Source organism: Biomphalaria glabrata, chromosome 2 (assembly GCF_947242115.1).
Source record: "Biomphalaria glabrata chromosome 2, xgBioGlab47.1, whole genome shotgun sequence".
Lineage (NCBI taxonomy): Eukaryota > Metazoa > Mollusca > Gastropoda > Planorbidae > Biomphalaria > Biomphalaria glabrata.
The window spans coordinates 15,462,773-15,482,504 of NC_074712.1; the positions used below are offsets into that span (position 1 = coordinate 15,462,773).

At 37.2% G+C, this 19,732-nt stretch overlaps 1 protein-coding gene across 2 annotated transcripts; it reads left to right on the forward strand.

Annotated features, from left to right (window-relative positions):
• The first annotated feature begins 736 nt into the window (after positions 1-736).
• Positions 737-13,837, forward strand: LOC106065815 (uncharacterized). 2 transcript variants are annotated; one of them, XM_013224717.2, is made up of 6 exons: positions 737-859; positions 1,009-1,117; positions 8,146-8,240; positions 9,324-9,445; positions 11,727-11,876; positions 12,157-13,837. In XM_013224717.2, the coding sequence occupies exons 3-6, from the start codon at positions 8,158-8,160 to the stop codon at positions 12,324-12,326; spliced, it is 525 nt and encodes a 174-aa protein (XP_013080171.2). In that variant the 5' UTR covers positions 737-859; positions 1,009-1,117; positions 8,146-8,157; the 3' UTR covers positions 12,327-13,837. The 2 variants fall into 2 exon arrangements, with proteins under 2 accessions (XP_013080171.2, XP_013080170.2); XM_013224716.2 differs by lacking the exon at positions 737-859 and having other exon boundaries at positions 866-1,117.
• Positions 13,838-19,732: the final 5,895 nt, after the last annotated feature.

Sequence of the window (19,732 nt, forward strand, 5' to 3'; positions counted from 1 at the left end):
GGATCCCTTGCATGCAGACTAGTTGTTCAGACAGGCCAATAGAAGGAAGCTACAGACAGGCCAATGGAAGGAAGCTACAGACAGGCCAATGGAAGGAAGCTACCATAGGCCTGGAGTTCTGACAGTCTTCGACTCAACTCTTTCGACAATGGACCTCATTCACCAATCGTAAGCAAACAACATTTAGTCACGTGATCTTATTGATAAAACAACGAAATAAACTGTCACGTGATAACCATCATGAATTAAACATGAGATCGTAAATTATATAGAAGAGATAGAGCACCACGTGGCTCAATGTTTTTTGTTTACGATTGGTGAATGAGATCCATTACAAGGAAAAAAAAAGTCAAGTGTAACGTTGCATATGTTATAGTCTGTTATAGAACTTTTAAAAATGTCCTATTATATATAAATTACAGATGTTCCTTGAAAAGTGAAAATAATTTGGGCTCACATAGCAGACAATTCATTTTTTAAAAAAAAGTCTTAGCCAATTACATAACATTGTTTTGGCCATTAACGTTGTCCTCGACCTTTAGTTAATTTTTCTATTTGTAAGTGCTCGCACTGTCAATCTTCTTCAACACTAGGATTGTAAATTGATTGCTCCGTCCAATTTGACGTCTTTTATTTCTGAGTCACAAAAACACACACTATATTTGGGTCAAGAAAACAATACAGAGAGATCTACACAAATACGCCCTAAATTCTCTCCCCCTCCCATCTACATTCTTGCTTTGTATATCCTCACCTACCTAGTCTAGCCAACTCTCACCAGGCGTGGCCTTGTGTATTATTATAAATTATTCAAATTTCTGCAGCAGAAGACAGAGCACGGCCTCGGTTGGGGTGCCAGGTAAGCTGTCTCAGTCATCGCTTGATCAACAGACACCCAATAAAGACTTAGATCCTAAGTGTTTTTGAGAGATGCTTTTATGTTATTTATATTAGTCATCAAGAAAACAGAGTGTACATTTGATTGTTTCTTTATTTATTTCCATCAAGGGATTTGTTGACTCCAAGCTAAAACTCACCAAAACGTGTTTTCGTTGTTCTTTGAAGAATTGAAAAGATTAAGAAGTTTTGAGTTCCTAGTTTGACTCAGTTGATACAGGTGTGTATGCAACCTGTTTGGTAAGTTTCACATAATCAGCATGCTTATACAAACTGTTCTAAAAGTTTTGTTTCAAAGTGTTTTATTTTATGTACACAGTCACGAGTACCTAAGTACATTCTATTCGATAGTACATAAGTACATTCTATTTTGATCCTTAAGGAATTGGTAAGTCACAGATCCACTAGTCATTACAAACTATACATTCAAGCTTTGAATATTCTAGCGAGAAATTTTCCAACGTAAAAATGTTGAAATTTTATTTGCCTTGTAGAGTAGATAGAGCTAGATAGTGCTTTCTTGTGCTTCACAATAACACTCTGGGATCTGTTGTGTTTGAGGAGAGGATTGTGACATTAGGCTACATTATTGCCATCGATGTTCGGTACTAGACCATTGCTCTTCTCTATAACCGAGGCGAATGTAGCTTATCATTACTTGGATGTGCTCATCATAGTCATCTGTGCTTATCATATAAGTCTGTGCTTATCGTATACATCTGTGCTTATCATATAAGTCTGTGCTTATCGTATACATCTGTGCTTATCATATAAGTCTGTGCTTATCGTATACATCTGTGCTTATCATAGAAATCTGTGCTTAAACTACATACATGTGCTAAGCATTCCTAAAAATCTTTATTATACTTATCTTTGCTTATTATTTTAAGTTGTACTTGTTATAATTATAACTACTTAGCATACTTATGTTAATACTTAAGGCGTAGGCAGAGTCTACAGACTATTAGATTAGATTAGATTAGATTAGATCGCTAGCGGATCCAGAACTTTGGAGTAGGGGGGGGGGCGATTTTTTTCCAAACCCTAACCCTAACGCCCATAAACCCTAACCCTTTGCATATACGTGCGAACAGCATATATATATATATATATATATATATATATATATATATATATATATATATATATGAGAATAAAAAAGCCCAGTCATGTTGAGGCCTTTCTCGTGCAAGCATGGGGATCTGGGGGAACGCTGTAAGCTTACCCAGTGGGGTTCGGGGCGAAGCCCCGAAGCCAAAAGCGTTTTCTTGCATTTTTCACAGCAGAAAGGCATCCTCCCGAAATCTACATCTCATTATTCATCCTATTAAAAAAGGACCTTTTGAATAATTTTTTACTGGAAAACATATTCTAATTTGAATTTATAGTCCTTTACTTTAATACATTGCAAATAAAACCGATTTGTTCCTTGAACAGATAAGATACCCCACATATTTAGATTTAAGCTTTGAGGATCGCCGCCGAAAAAATTATTCGAAAAATAATATTTTTAAAAAAGCTCATTTGTAAGTGATACATTTTGTTCAATAGGCATGTTTGTAACATTATTAAGTGGACCAATTAGATTCTACTCTAAATGTTTTTTTTTTGCATTTTTAGGATTAAAACATAAATTATAGTTTTTGTCCCAAATTTATTTAACTAGAAAAACAGGAGATTTAGTAAAGGTTGGAAAAAGGCGACTAGGAAAAGAATATTTGGGTTCAGAACTCACCTTAATAGTTACTCTTATACTGAAAAAATTCGTATGAATTCTAAATTTTCCAAAGCAAACTCTGTCTTAAAATTATTATGATAAATTCATGTGAAATTACATAAACTCTGTTTTAAAACGCCATGTTTTCGTCTGGAAAGGGGAGGGGGCTGTAGAGTGAAAACGTTAATCCTCGCTTTTTAATGTTGGAGCGCCCCCCCCCACTCACATGGTTTAGGTGGGAAGGGCAGTAGAGGTATTCGCCCCCCCCCCCAATCGGCCAACAGGGAATGACATAATGTAAAGATAGGTTAAAACACCAATAACACGTTTTAATCATATAGATATTTATTTAATTGACTCTGTTAACAAGCTGTGATGCCATCGCCCCCTCCCGACCCACCAAATTGTACAACATACTTGAGGGGAGGGGCGAAATAATCTAAAAATAGGTTGAAATATAAATAATTACTATATTTTTAACATAAGTAATAAATTCTTAGAATTCTATACTAAAATTAGTCCACCTCGGGGGGGGGGGGGGGTCGGTCGAGTCGCCCCCCCCCCTGGATCCGCCAGTGGATTAGATTAGATTAGTTTGTCATTTAGCTCTCGTGTTTATGTTTGTAATGCTATAACAGCGCATTCAGCCTACATTTTGTTTGTTAACAGCGCTATATAAATTATTATTATTTTTATTGTTGTTATTATTATTATTGAAATACATCCAATTGACCTGATCTTTTCAGTGGACCGAAGTATTTTTTTTTAACTGCATTTAAATAAAAAAAAAAGGGTAAAACATTTATTGTTAACAGGCATTTAGAGACATGTAATAATTGAAAAACAAAACAAAACCCACTGTCAAATATTTTAGAATTGAGAATGACAAGAGAAACTATGAATTACAGAAATAGAGAGTTTTTTTTTTTTTCAAATAGAAAAACTAAAACACTCCCAACATCTAAATTGTCGTGAAGTAAATTGTCTGTCGCCCAATACCACTTATGACGTAATCAAGTAGAGTGACACTGACCTACATAACGTAGACAGAAAGAACGTAGTTAACTTGATGTTGCTGTCTGCACTCTTAAGTCTTCGACAATACGTTTGTACCCTATCTCTATATAGGTCTGTATTGTAACCTATCTTTACATTTGACTGTGTTTTGTACCCTATCTCTATATAGGACTGTATTGTAACCTATGTTTACATAGGTCTGTGGGTTGTACTCTATCTCTATATAGGTCTGTATTGTAACCTTATGTTTACACATGTCTGTTTTTGTACCCTATCTATATATCTATCTATCTATCTATCTATCTATCTATCTATCTATCTATATATCTCTATATCTCTCTCTCTCTCTCTCTCTCTCTCTCTCTCTATATATATATATATATATATATATATATATATAGGTCTGTATTGTACCCTATGTTTACATATGTCTGTGTTTTGTACCCTATCTATATATAGGTCTGTATTGTACCCTATCTTTACATAGGTCTGTGGGTTGTACCCTATCTCTATATAGGTCTGTATTGTAACCTATCTTTACATAGGTCTGTGGGTTGTACCCTATCTCTATATAGGTCTGTATTGTAACCTTATGTTTACACATGTCTGTTTTTGTACCCTATCTATATATCTATCTATCTATCTATCTATCTATCTATCTATATATCTCTATATATCTCTCTCTCTCTCTCTCTCTCTCTCTATATATATATATATATATATATATATATATAGGTCTGTATTGTACCCTATGTTTACATATGTCTGTGTTTTGTACCCTATCTATATATAGGTCTGTATTGTACCCTATGTTTACATATGTCTGTGTTTTGTACCCTATCAATATATAGGTCTGTATTGTACCCTATGTTTACATATGACTGTGTTTTGTACCCTATCTATATATAGGTTTGTGAGTTGTTACCTATCTCTGTAGGCTACTTACCTACCCATGAATTGCGGAGGTTGAGGGTTAAAGAAGATTTACGAATAGCTAAAGAAACATAAACGTCAAAACAACAGAAACATTGTCTGCTTGCTTCCAGCGATGATAACATTTCTTTTTCTTTGCCAACTACGATTCAGAGTTCAACAGTTCGGACTTTACTTTTGAAGGTTGAATCCCATGATAAATCTACAATATTGGTTTCTTACATACTGTAAGACTTGGTAAAAAAGAATCGTGAGACTTTAACATTCGGTTAAGTTCAGAAGGAAATCGGCTCAGAAGGCGCCATTATCCCATTGATCGTTGGAAAGGCTTTTATCCAACGAACAAGCTTGGACCGGGAGCTCTTCAACCGAGACTTGACCCAGACTTTGGGGCCCCTAAAAGGACCGGGAGCTCCTCAACCGAGACTTGAACCAGACTTTGAGGCCCCTAAAAGGACCGGGAGCTCTTCAACCGAGACTTGAACCAGACATTGAGGCCCCTAAAAGGACCGGGAGCTCTTCAACCGAGACTTGAACCAGACTTTGAGGCCCCTAAAAGGACCGGGAGCTCTTCAACCGAGACTTGACCCAGACTTTGAGGCCCCTAAAAGGACCGGGAGCTCTTCAACCGAGACTTGAACCAGACTTTGAGGCCCCTAAAAGGACCGGGAGCTCTTCAACCGAGACTTGAACCAGACTTTGAGGCCCCTAAAAGGACCGGGAGCTCTTCAACCGAGACTTGAACCAGACTTTGAGGCCCCTAAAAGGACCGGGAGCTCTTCAACCGAGACTTGACCCAGACTTTGAGGCCCCTAAAAGGTCGCAAACTTTGCACACCCTTGCATCTTGGTCTACTCTCCAAGCTGCTTTTTTTTTTTTATTTTGTTGAGGTAACAAATGACACAATCTATTGACTGTTATAACATAAAAAAGGAAAAAGAAATGAAACTCCAAAGTTGAAGATTTCCCGACTATGGAAGCTGAAGAAAGCAACAATAGACTGTTATTATGACGGTTCAATGAGGGATGGGGTTTGAGACAGTTAGGGGTTGATAAGATTTTCAACGCAATTAAACAAGTAGATAGAAATACGCATAAATACATATCGACACAAGTCACTAAATGAAGGTTTGAAAATAATCTATTTTGCGAACTTATATAAGTATATGCATACTTAGGTACACTGACTATTGTCATAAAAAAGAAAAATTAGAAACACTTTCAAGGGTTGATATGTGGTATTCATGTACACACTAAACAAAACATGTGCAACAAAGTGTTCTAAAGGTCGCTTATAGTTTTTGAAATCTGAACATCACAGGAAGTAAAAAGGAAATAAATATTTGAATGGCCACCTTCCCAACCAAGGAACAAAAGAAAGAGATACTTTTAAAAATTTAATTGATGAATTCCTTTAAGATAAAAAAAAAAGAATTTGAGCTATTTAACCTACTCGTGTAAAATCTGGATAATTGTCACCTCCCTTTGACAGTTTTATCACAATAAATTCTAAATATAGATCTAGATTTAGTTAGTATTGTTTCAGGGAAAACATACCGAGTCTTGAAATTTTAAAGCTTTTTTTTTTCTATTTTTATCGGCCAAGTTTGTTACACATTCTTAAGCTGAAACAAACAAAAGAAAGAAATATTGATCGTATATAGAAAGCGAATTGCATAACGTATGTGATTACCTTTGGACGTTTGTCTCTATAGAGATATGAGACCAATGAGACAAGGTGTTTGATTGGTAATGCGATTGACTTAAAAACCGAGGTCCCGTGTTCAAACCCTGGTGAACTGGGATTTTTTATTTTGGGATCTTTAGGGCGCCTCAGAGTCCACCAGCTTTACTGACATTAATGGGGGGATAAGTAAAGGCGGTTGGTCGTTGTGCTGGCCACTAGATGGGCCATAAAAAATAGATATTCTTTACAACATCTCCTCTATAAGGGGAACCTTATTCTATTTTTACTCTTTAAAGAAATCAACACCATTTGCTCAATCTTGACGAAGCTTTTATTAGAGTATTTGGAAATATTTAAAACTTACCCTAACACACAGTTTGAAGTGTGGTTCTTCATTAAAAAAAAGGTTTTACTACGTTGTATTGGCTATATCAAGCTTTTTGTATAAACATGATCAAGGCCGAATATTTCTGCTAGTAAACAATTCTATGCCAACAATATCCTTTTTCTTCAATCACCACCACCCTTTGATCGCCCATTTGAATCAATGAAACACTTAGACTTAGAGTATTTTAGTTGGAGATATTGTTGTGATTATAACTTGTTTCTTGTTAGTGATATACGATTGTAGGCGATACCATAATATATTTAAGTATGACATTAGGAACTGACGTAGGTCTATTTTGTGTCAATTGACATGCAGATACAGGTAAACAAATGGATCTGAGGTTACTGTCTTGATTATTTCATAAATAAAAGCGTATCTACGCTATTTTTTCATACACAACAAAACCTAACCAAAAGAAAAACACTTTAAAAATGTTTTCTTTTATGGATGGATGCGCTGAGCTTTGAAAATAGTCCTCGCATTTTTTTATGTGCTATGTTGCGTGTGTGTGTGTGTGTGTGCGTGCACCAAGATTGATTGTCTGTCTTGTGTCTGTGTTTATGCAAGAACTTGTCACATTCCATTCCATTTACGGGCTATTTAAGAATGTGTTTAAAAACTTAGCCTAGATATTTCAAGGCTCTTTATGCATACTATTCTCTTTCGATATATATGTCCATTGATAAAATACCTAGATCTACCTCTAAATGGTTAATGATAATGTTAATTTTTGATTTAATCTTTTTTTCATAGTCTGCTCGTTTGAATACTAAAATATAACTTAGACATAACTTAGACATAAAAAACAACTAACAAATATTAAACATAGCTTAGACATAACTTAGACATAACTTAGACGTAAATTAGACATAACATAGAAATAACTTGGACATAACTTAGACATAAAAAACAACAACCAACAAATACCTAAAATGACACAAAAAAAATAAAAATTGTCAATTCATAAGAAGATGGGCTCGTATGAACAGCACACAACTGGGAGTTTATCGTCTGCTGAAACAGCTCTTGTTTATGTGTGTGTGTGTTGTTTGTGTCGAGATGACGATCAAAGTACTCAGTAAGCAAGTTCAGATCTACATTGCATTTTTAAAAAGCTTATATTAACTCTGTCTGTCTGTCTGTCTGTCAGGATTCTTATACACGTATTCCCCTCTCTTTCCATTCTCAACTCCAAGCAAAACTTTGTACAACTACTCACGTGAATCCATAAAAAACAACAACCAATAAGCTAATTAATTTGTGGTTATTAATTTATTTTACTTTATATAAAGAGGAAAATACATATAGCAGCATTGAGAGAAACCGCAGTAATTTAGCGGTTCTTACTCTCATATAAACTTTTTTTTTTTAAAGTATTTCTATATTTTGCACAATGATATGTTATTAAGCAAGTGAGAAGAATGAGGTTTGTGTGTGCCTGTGTATGTGTATGCATGTAGAGAAAGATAGAAATTAACATTCCAGCATGTGTCTATTTATTGCTAGGTTATTACAAGGATGGGTTTAAGAGATGGACTCGCTTCTTCAAGAATCTTAGTCAAACTTGCATTGGTTATTGTCTTTGTGGCTGAAGTCTGCAAGTAAGTGTCTAAAAAAAGTACACAAGGTAATTAAGAAGTACACAAGATAATTAAGAAGTACACAAGATTATTAAGAAGTACAAAAGATTATTAAGAAGTAAACAAGATAATTAAGAAGTACACAAGATTATTAAGAAGTAAACAAGATAATTAAGAAGTACACAAGATTATTAAGAAGTACACAAGATAATTAAGAAGTACACAGGATAATTAAGAAGTACACAAGATATAGATTTTTCATATTTTCTGTTTATCTACCAACCTACCTCCCTACGGCCTCTTACTTTCATATCTACCTGTATACATAAGTGGCAGACCTGGTTGTGGAGAATGTGCTCCCCCCCCCCCCCCCCCCGCTGTCTTGTAGGCCTGGGCTGGGACGTAATGATCTTCGTTTTCGAAACCTGTTACACACAGACTATATAGCGCTTGGCTTCCAAACCGAGAAGTTCGAATTCAAGTGAAGACTTTTGGAATTCTAAACTTCGGGATTTTTAGCACGCACTGAGTCCACTAATCTCTAATGGGAACCTGGCACACGCTCTGTGTCCACTAATCTCTAATGGGAACCTGGCACACGCTCTGTGTCCACTAATCTCTAATGGGAACCTGGCACACGCTCTGTGTCCACTAATCTCTAATGGGAACCTGGCACACGCTCTGTTTCTACTAATCTCTAATGGGAACCTGGCACACGCTCTGTGTCCACTAATCTCTAATGGGAACCTGGCACACGCTCTGTGTCCACTAATCTCTAATGGGAACCTGGCACACGCTCTGTGTCCACTAATCTCTAATGGGAACCTGACACACGCTATGTGTCCACTAATCTCTAATGGGAACCTGACACACACTGGGAAAGTAATTGCAGTTAGACGTTGTGGTGGCCACTTGAAAACCTTGTTAACCGTTGGCCATCGAAACATTGAACTTTTACATCACCTTCTCACATAGATCGCAAGATTTGAAAGACGTATCTTTATTATTTGTTTTATATTTATATCAATACACATATTCAAAACTAGATTCTCAGCCTGCTCTAAATTGTAACCATTTCATTGAAAATATTTTCTTTTCCAACAGCTGGATTGCTTTTTGCACGACATCTTGGTACGTAGATGGCACAAATCATTCTGGACTATGGAGGCGCTGTTCTACATCAATTATCACCGGTGGCTGCAGTCAGCTGGATGGAGTGGCCGATGGTATTTCAGCTTGACATTTCTGTTTAGTTGATATTTATTTATTTATTTTTTTTTTAAAGTGAGTATTGTCTGAACAAAACGAACGTGGAAAAGAAAACAAAAAAAGGCAGATGGGGGGGGGGGATCCCAAGAAATACATTTGTTAGGTTAACTCCAGTGCTTCTTATCTGCATGTTTCTATTGGCTGATGAGTTCTGATGTAACATTAGCGTGAAAATGATGCAGTGGATAATATGTGGGTGAGCGGTGAATGAAAGTCAGTTGAAGCTAGAGGCGGGAGACAGAACTGCGTGTGTGTTTCTCGTATGGCGGAGGCAGAAATTTCAAGTGAGTTGAAGTTTAGTTTGATTACAAAGCTTATATCAACTCACTCTGACTGTCTGGTACAAAGCTTATATCAACTCACTCTGACTGTCTGGTACAAAGCTTATATCAACTCACTCTGACTGTCTGGTACAAAGCTTATATCAACTCACTCTGACTGTCTGGTACAAAGCTTATATCAACTCACTCTGACTGTCTGGTACAAAGCTTATATCAACTCACTCTGACTGTCTGGTACAAAGCTTATATCAACTCACTCTGACTGTCTGGTACAAAGCTTATATCAACTCACTCTGACTGTCTGGTACAAAGCTTATATCAACTCACTCTGACTGTCTGGTACAAAGCTTATATCAACTCACTCTGACTGTCTGGTACAAAGCTTATATCAACTCACTCTGACTGTCTGGTACAAAGCTTATATCAACTCACTCTGACTGTCTGGTACAAAGCTTATATCAACTCACTCTGACTGTCTGGTACAAAGCTTATATCAACTCACTCTGACTGTCTGGTACAAAGCTTATATCAACTCACTCTGACTGTCTGGTACAAAGCTTATATCAACTCACTCTGACTGTCTGGTACAAAGCTTATATCAACTCACTCTGACTGTCTGGTACAAAGCTTATATCAACTCACTCTGACTGTCTGGTACAAAGCTTATATCAACTCACTCTGTCTGTCTGGTACAAAGCTTATATCAACTCACTCTGACTGTCTGGTACAAAGCTTATATCAACTCACTCTGTCTGTCTGGTACAAAGCTTATATCAACTCACTCTGACTGTCTGGTACAAAGCTTATATCAACTCACTCTGACTGTCTGGTACAAAGCTTATATCAACTCACTCTGACTGTCTGGTACAAAGCTTATATCAACTCACTCTGTCTATTAAAAAAGTTGTACAAGTAGTTTCTCCCACACCTTTTTAGAATCAAGCAGAAACTTTGCACATTTATTCATTGGAGTAGACAATACACGGATCAATAATAAAAATCAAAGTATTAGTCAATTAATTACTGATTATTAATTATTTTGTTTCATACCAACAAGGGAAATGTATCCTTCAGTGTTCGCAGATATAGTCAAATATGTCAGGTTTGGCCCCTTTATATAATTGTACACGTTATATCTCCCACACCTGTTCTCGGATCTAGTTGAAACTTTAAACAATTATTTATTATACCTAACGAAACATGAATCAATCAAAAATTAAATAATTAGTCAATTAATAATTTGTAATTAATTATAATCTTTGATATCGAATAAGGAAAATAACTCCTACAGTTTTGAGCGATACAGTTGTAAATACAGTGTGATAGATAAACTTTTTTTTTTAAAGGAATTTTTATAGTATGTTTGTTTGCTGTGTTTCTACTTAGATCTTCAGTGAGATTAAAAACTGTGGTTATAGGAATATATTGGCGAAGTTGGTACAAAAATGTTTACGAGCTTTAACGATGATTGTGTGTAACTAGACATTGGTAATGTGACTAGAGTAAGACAGTGTAACTAGACATCAGGGCCGGTCCTAACAATCGCGAGGCCCTATGAGGATTGCGTTGGGACTAGTCTGGGTAGGGATAAGCATAATACCAAAATTTTAAGATTTTGTATTAGAACATACATTCGTCTTTGCAATAAATTTTTATTAAATGAAAGCTCACAATGCCGTTTTTATTTAATGACACCCCAAAATGACGATTTTGTCTATTTTTCAGTAGATTTTTATGAGTTTTCAGGTGATTTTAATAATCTTAGGAGATTTCCTCGAAACCCCTGTTATTATTTATAATATATAATTGGTGTACATTGCGCGGAGCCTATCAAAGTGCGGGGCCCACAGCGAGCGCATAGGTTGCAGTGGCCTAAGGCCGGCCATGCTAGATATTAGTACTGAGAGAAGAATTATAACTATGTGAATAGATTTTCATTTTGTTTCTTTCCTTCCAGATAAAATGGAGGCTGTCCAAGCGTTTGCCATCTTTGGCTTCATGTCACTCAACGTTGGCTTCTTGCTTATTCTTCTCTTCATGTTCTATGGAAGCTGTCGACTCAATTCTGAGGTGTCCATGGCATCGGGGATATTTCTGTTGTTCTCAAGTATGATATTACATTTTGTTTTGGTTTTACAAAATAAGAATTCAGACAATTGTGGTATTTACTTCCCCCCCCCCCCCCCCAAAAAAAAACAACATAAAAAAACAACTAAAATTCTGTTTGTTACATATTATTTAACTGCTGTCTCCCTTAGCTTTGCTACATTAATACTTAATTGTTGTCTCCCTTAACTTTACTACGTTTTTATTTAATTATTACCGCCCTTAACTTTGCTACATTACTATTTAATTGTTGCCTTTCTGTGTGTTCTGTTTCACTACAGCTGCATCATGGATTATTTCCGTCGCAATCTATGGTGACCGTTTCAAAGACTACATCGAGCGTTTGGATTTCTCCTACGGGCTGGCAGTAGTTGCATTGGGCTTGTCTCTGATTGGTGGAATCTGCATGCTGATCGGAGGTCGAGGTCACAGTACTACAGTGACTCAGTGATAAAGAGAAGACGACTCTAACATTTTCCAAAAATAAACAAACGGTGAACAATAAGAACACAGAATTCCGTTACTGGAGCTCTAAGTTCTAAATGACTGACTTTTATATTTTACATACACTTAGTAACAATGACTTGTAGTTGAAGACATCAATGTTGTTTTTTTTTACTTGTTTGACATGTATTTGTACAGTTCTAATATTACCACTATAACTATTACATTTGTACATTCCTACACCTCCCAATGTCAAAATATTTTATTATTGGTCACACGATTAGTACAAAACATAATATAGTTGATAGGTCACGGGGTTTTGGACTTCATTAGTATGGGTCAATAAAATCATAAATATATCATAGTCATGCTTATTGGGCCGAATCCCCGTCTATAACCTTGGCCCCCAAACAGGGCCGGTCCTACAGGTTGCGGGGCCCTATGCGAAACGGATTGCGCGGGGCCTAATTTGGGTTGTGATAAGGATTCTAATTGAAAATTAAGATTTTGTATTAGAAAATAAATTCGTCTTTGCATTTTATTCTTACTTTACTAAGTACAAAAATCACTGTCAAATTAACTTTACGAGCCGTCTACAGTAGAGAGTAGTTTTCCAACAAAAAGCCGATAGACATTCAAATCTGCCTTTTAGATTTACTATCGACTCGCAAAATATCGCTTTTGTTTTTTTTTTATATAAGAGGTCCAGATAGATTTAGATCTACATTTGTATGCCAGTGACTATTGAAGTAAATTAAATATTTGAATTTCTTGTTTTGGTTAAAATTCGGCTTATTGTTATTGCTGACAATGCCTTTTTTTTTTTATCGCGAGTAGGATTGGCGTTTTCCATATTGAATGACACATCGAAATGACAATTTTGTCTGTTTTAAGATTCGCATCAGTTTTCAAAAGATTTTAATAATCTCAGGACATTTTCATGACTTTTTCTTATATTTTATAATTTCAGGAGATATCCAGGAACCCTTTAATAATAAGTTAAAATGGTTTAATTTAATAATTTACACCTAGAATTCGCATCGCGCGGGGCCTATGAAAGTGCGGGGCCCACTGCGGCCGCATAGGTTGCAGTGGCCTAAGACCGGCCCTACCCCCAAATATTGGCCCGAGACAGGCGGATCTTCCTGATGTTTGGTCCACTGGAGACCAATCTCAGATTGTGTTGAGTTTCAGCTCATAAAGTCTGACATAAAGTCTGACCCAACCTAAACTTGTTCAGTTTCTGCTAATCGTTTTTTTTTCTTTTACAGTGTTCACTTTTTAAAAAATGGTTTGTTCTATCTCAAATATTAAAACTGAACTGTGCTGTACATAACTGACCTACACAATATCATCTTTACAAAATATTTGAGTGAGCTATGGATGCAAAGTTTTAGTTCTAAAGTGATAATCATCACATGACTTTTAAGTCCAATCTTTCATATTCTCGCTGGTCTACAGATACTTCATCATGTACACACTTTTGTCTTATGGTGTAAATAAAATAGTTTAAACCAAGTCTTTTGTTTTTCATTGTATTTTGTTTTGTTTACTAGTGTAACTTGAACTATAAATACACACGATCTACACAGATTGAATCCAATGAATTCTTTTCCTCTAGGTAATGTGGCCAGTGTTGTAACTACATAGTTAAATCTCTATGTATGTATGTATGTATGTATGTATGTATGTATATATGCATGTATGTATCTCTCTCTCTCTCTCTCTCTCTCTCTATCTATCTATCTATCTATCTATCTATCTATCTATCTATCTATCTATCTATCTATCTATCTATCTATCTATCTATCTATCTATCTAACTAACTAACTAACTAACTAATTTCAAACTGGCTTTGATTACAATGTGTATTATGGCAATATTAATATTACCAGCTGGCCTACTTGTACAGTCCAGTATACTGACGTATTAACACACAACTGAAAAGATAGGAAAACATAGGCCGATTATTGCAGATATTGATGACAAAAGCATGAGGTCCTGGGTTCGAAACTTTGTAAAGACTTTTTCAAAACATTTGACATTTGTTGTAGAAGGTAAAATCCAAGCCATTGGTCTTCATAAACATGCACATCGAGTAATATATAATTCTCTTTTTGGAGGTTTCTGCCATAACCAGCAAGGTTTCTGATCAGAACATCACTGGGTCTAACTTCTGTCATAATAAACTCCGCAAAAGCAAGATAAGAACGCCAACGAACGAACTTTGGATTGAGCACAATGTGAGTGGGAAGTATCCTCTGAACTTTCTTCCTTGGAACACCATGCTCAGGACTTTGGCTGGCACTTCAGAGTTTGTTGAATCTCTTTTACTTAAGGCTTTTAGCCTTTGGCAGGGGGGGGGGGTGATGCTTGATCGAATGTAGATCACTCTGCTCAGAATCAATCAGACGTGACTTCACAAAGAAAGATTATTACGTACCATCCAAACATATCTTGCAGGAACTGGCAGCCGGCAGGATTCGAACCCGGAACTTTCCAAACTGTATACCCGTAGCTCGTTTTAATTGCTCAGAAAGTGTTACAATAATAAACTAAGACTGACTCAACGGGTGCGGTCCTCAGCAATATTGCCAGCTCTTCTCAATCTGTTAGCACAAAACATTTATTTTATTATCTGTATTAACTTTGTTAGTTACTTAAATACACAATGAAAAACCAGTCATCAGATCTGAGAAGTCCAACAAGCTTTACAGCCTCTACCCCGTTGACCTTTACCCCGTTGACCTTTACACCTTAGACATTTACATCGTTGACCTTAACCCCTTAGACCTTTACCCCATTAACCATTACCCCTAGACCTTTACCCCGTTGACCATTACTCCCTAGACCTTTACCCCGTTGACCATTATTCCCGAGACTTTTACCCTGTTGACCATTACCCCCTAGACATTTACCCCCTAGACCTTTACACCGTTGACCATTACCCCCTAGACCTTTACCCCCTAGACCTTTACCCCGTTGACCTTTACCACCTAGACCTTTACCCGTTGATCATTACTCCCTAGACCTTTACCAGGTCGACCTTTACCTCGTTGACCTTTACCCCCTAGACCTTTACCTCGTTGACCTTTACCACCTAGACCTTTACCCCGTAGACTTTTGCCCCCTAGACCTTTACCCGTTGACTAAGACTAAGACTAAGACTGCTTTATTGATCCTTACGGAAATTTGTTGTGATTACAAGGAATCTTTTCTCATAAAAAGACAACACAACTGTGACAGGTGGGGAAATGTGATGTGTGTTTGGCGCGTTTTATGTCTAGGGGATGATTATTTTTAATGCTATCACACCCCCACTTATCAGCATATGAATCGGGAGCAGACACGCAACGAGACAAAGCAATGAAAGATAGATACAAAAGTTAAAAATGAAGAATATTTATTTACATAAATATACATATAAGAATAAAGGAGGGAGGGTTTGCATCTATCTCTAATTAGTAAAGTATTTTGATCATCACTCTTGCACCTATTAAGAGAGTATGTCACTTTGTCCTCTGACTTAGCTGGTATTCCTGTTGATGTCGCAGCTGGCTGTGTCCTGGCTTGAGGTTCTGCAGCTGGAGGTGGCGCTCTAGCGGATAGAGGGACGCCGGTGATATAGTTCTTGTGGAGTCTCAATCCCAAGTTCTAGTATCGGTAGTGGGCACAGTAGGGCGGGTGGCCGGCTACCGTGGGCACAAGGTTACTGCGGGCAGAGCTGATCTGCCGTGGGCAGCGTAGTTGACAGGGTATGTCCAGTGAGTTGCAGAGGGTTGGCGTAGCTATGACGTCTCGCACAGATCTGAATCCATAGGGACGTCGCACCTAATGGCTTGACAGGTGGGCTGTCGAATAGGCGGGCAATGCCGATAGCGCCAAGTGGTAGAGTTGAGTAGATCTCAGTAGGCAAGTGCAGCGCTGAATAGCACTAAGCACATAGGCAGTAGTTGAGTGGCGTCGAGTAGACACTGAACAGCAAATAGCAAGTAAATAGGCAGGTAACTCTTGATAGCAAATAGGTGATTAATCCAATAGATAAAAGGCAGACACCTGAGGGAGGCACCAGGTATTCCTCTAGGAGTGAGAATAAATGATATAGTCCAGACTCGATAGCTCAGCTCGAATGAGAAATGAAAAAGGTCTGGCTTGAGTTGGTTTACTTTATATAAGCCTGGAAAGTGCGGGCGGACACAGGAAATGTCCTAGGCTAAGATTTATCTTACACGTGGGTGATTTGACTCGAGGTGGGAGCCGCACCTTGGAATATCACGCGGTGTGTTGACCAGGTTAATCCCTTAGATCAAAGAGAGACGTGAGAGAAAGGGGGGGGGGAGAAGGATTAGCTTGCATTCAAACCAAGGTGGTGTCAACCGCGACCGTCCTTCAGACATCCGGCGGGCAAGACAAAAGAGATTGTGTGTTTACCTTTCCCCGATCAAGGGCAGATAAATGAAAGGACGCGCCTTAGCTATCTCCAAGGTGGTCAACTAAGTCTAGCCTGGAGCGGAAAAGGTGGTGCGGGTGGAGAATTTAGGGGTAGGATGGGGAAATAATTAAAATAAAATAAATAAATAATGAAAAATAATAATTAATGCTGTGATAATTTAGAGTGACTCTGACAGCGAGTTTTTGACTTGTCACAACAACAGAAAAATACACATAAATACAACAGACAACATAAAGAGTTCATTCAGCGACTACACACAGGTATCTTGGTGCATTTCATGTTCCCTATTACTCCCTTGACCTTTACCCAATTGACCATTACTCCCTAGACCTTTACCCCGTTGACCATTACTCCCTAGACCTTTACCCCGTTGACCTTTACCCCCTAGACCTTTACCCGTTGACCATTACTCCCTAGACCTTTACCCCGTTGACCTTTACCCCGTTGACCTTTACCCCCTAGACTTTTACACCGTTGACCATTACCCCCTGGACCTTTACCCCGTTGACCTTTACCCCCTAGACCTTTACACTGTTGACCATTACCCCCTAGACCTTTACACCGTTGACCATTACCCCCTAGACCTTTACACCGTTGACCATTACCCCCTAGACCTTTACACCGTTGACCATTACTCCATCGAGCCTCTATGAAATGGATAGCAACACAATTTTTGAACCTTTCAAGCTAGTTTACAAACAAACAAAAAAAGTCTACAGCTATTATTAACACTATTAAGAGGTAGGCAAGGCTTGCAACTCCATAACATTAACATGTTACATCTCAAGAGACTCTTAGCGTTAGCACAAAGTGTAGACATTGACTGTACCTTCAAATGTTTGTTTATAAGCGTAAGAAGTAAGATTCCTTAGGGGAGTTTGTACAAAGCTGATATCAACTCCTCCTCTGCCTGGGTAGATGTTTAGAGAACGTTACTTCTCCCACTCTCCCCCAGTCTCCAATCAAGTTGAAACTGTGCACACTTAGTGTTGATGACAATCAATAAAAAATTAACCAATTAATTTATGAATTAGTTGTGATTAACTAATCTTTTTTTTTATATACACAGGGTACTAGCCAAGAGAAGATAAGCCTTGTGTTTAATATCAGGTCGTCGCTAAAGAAGTTGAAACTAACAATAGATAACTATTACAAGCAAAATAATTTTAAAAAAATCTTTTTTAAAAATCAAAGCAAACAAAACATGGAAACTCTGCACTTAAAACTATGTATCTCATTAATGTATTGGTTATTTCCTTTTTGAAAATAGAACACCACCAACACAACCACTACCACTACCACTCTTTGCTGTATACGTTGCAACTTTTGCTACATTTCTACTTCTTCTATATCTACTTTTTTAAGCCTGTCTACTTTTTATACCTTTCTTTTTTTTACTTTTCTACTTTGCTCTTTCAACCTTTTCTATTTTTTGTACTTTTCCTATATATATGTAGATCTCTATATATATAGTAGAAAGAAGGGTGAAAGTGCAACGGCCCTTGGTGATGCAGATGCACAACCTGTGACCGCAGTGTGTATCAAGGATTGGTCTCTTTAGTCACACAAGAAGCTGCAAAGGGAAAAGATAGACTCCCAAAACATAAAATGCAACAAACATATATATATATATATATATATATATATATATATATATATATAAACATATATATATTTATATATATATATATATATATATGTGTGTGTGTGTGTGTGTGTTTGTATGTGTGTGTGTGTGTTTGTTTATGCAAATGTACACATTAAACATATGTAGCAAAACAAAGCCACACATAGAGCTAAAAGTGTGGTCAATGTGTGGTCAATGTGTGGTCAATGTGTGGTCGATGTGTGGTCGACTGAAAGATTTTATGATAAAATAAAAAAAAACCTGCAAGAAATAAATCTAGAAAATATATTGATTGATTATTTTTCGTGTTTAAATGTTAAGTACTATTATATTCTCTGCCACAGACATTCGTATCTGATGGGACTGAACAGGACGCTTGTTCAGGGCAGCTACAAACAAGGTAGACTTAAGAATATTGAGACAGGACGCTTGTTCTGGGCAGCTACAAACAAGGTAGACTTTAGAATATTGAGACAGGACGCTTGTTCAGGGCAGCTACAAACAAGGTAGACTTTAGAATATTGAGACAGGACGCTTGTTCAGTGCAGCTACAAACAAGGTAGACTTAAGAATATTGAGACAGGACGCTTGTTCAGTGCAGATACAAACAATGTAGACTTTAGAATATTGAGACAGGACGCTTGTTCAGGGCAGCTACAAACATGGTAGACTTTAGAATATTCAGACGTAAGAAATGAATAATTGACATAGTCTATACACACAGACAGAGCCGGCTTATATAATTGGCAGCCCTATGTGAAGTGAATTTGGTGGCCCCAGATGAAATAGAAAAATAAAAAATTAACAGCGAAAAAAAAATTACGCTATTTATATAAAACCTAGTCAGACTAGTGTACTTTAACAATACCATTGTGCACAAGTTTCGATATTTCCTTTCCAATTAAGTTGATTTGAAACCTGGATGCCCTAGGCTGCTGCCTAGTTTGTATAGGCCTAAGACCGGCCCTGACACACACATTGTTAAGGGACACACTTGACAAATGGAGAGAAAAAAAGAAACGAAAAACTCGCAGAAATGACTCAGAAACAGAACTAGGTAGAAATGTGATTGAACAACAAAAAAGCACGGAAATCGACTTTAACTTCACTTGAGCATCATGGGAAGGAAACAAACGCGTAGACCACAAAATACAAAGGCTCTTCGTTATCTCCATGTTACTGGACAGTGGCCTGTGTTTAGGCACCATGCTTTTGTTTTCTTTTCAGTAATGCTGGCGGTAAGATTATATCCTGGTCACTGCGACCTACCCTCTGCTGCACTTCTGTCCATTCCTGGTGACAATTTTAAAATAGACCAGTGTAACATTTACGT

Bases quoted from the DNA above. Each gene is read 5' to 3' on its own strand.
- LOC106065815 (XM_013224717.2), top strand. From the start codon at position 8,158: ATGGGTTTAAGAGATGGACTCGCTTCTTCAAGAATCTTAGTCAAACTT. The intron at 9,446-11,726 runs GTATTTCAGCTT...CTTTCCTTCCAG, and splicing joins GCTGGATGGAGTGGCCGATG to ATAAAATGGAGGCTGTCCAA. The intron at 11,877-12,156 runs GTATGATATTAC...GTTTCACTACAG, and splicing joins GATATTTCTGTTGTTCTCAA to CTGCATCATGGATTATTTCC.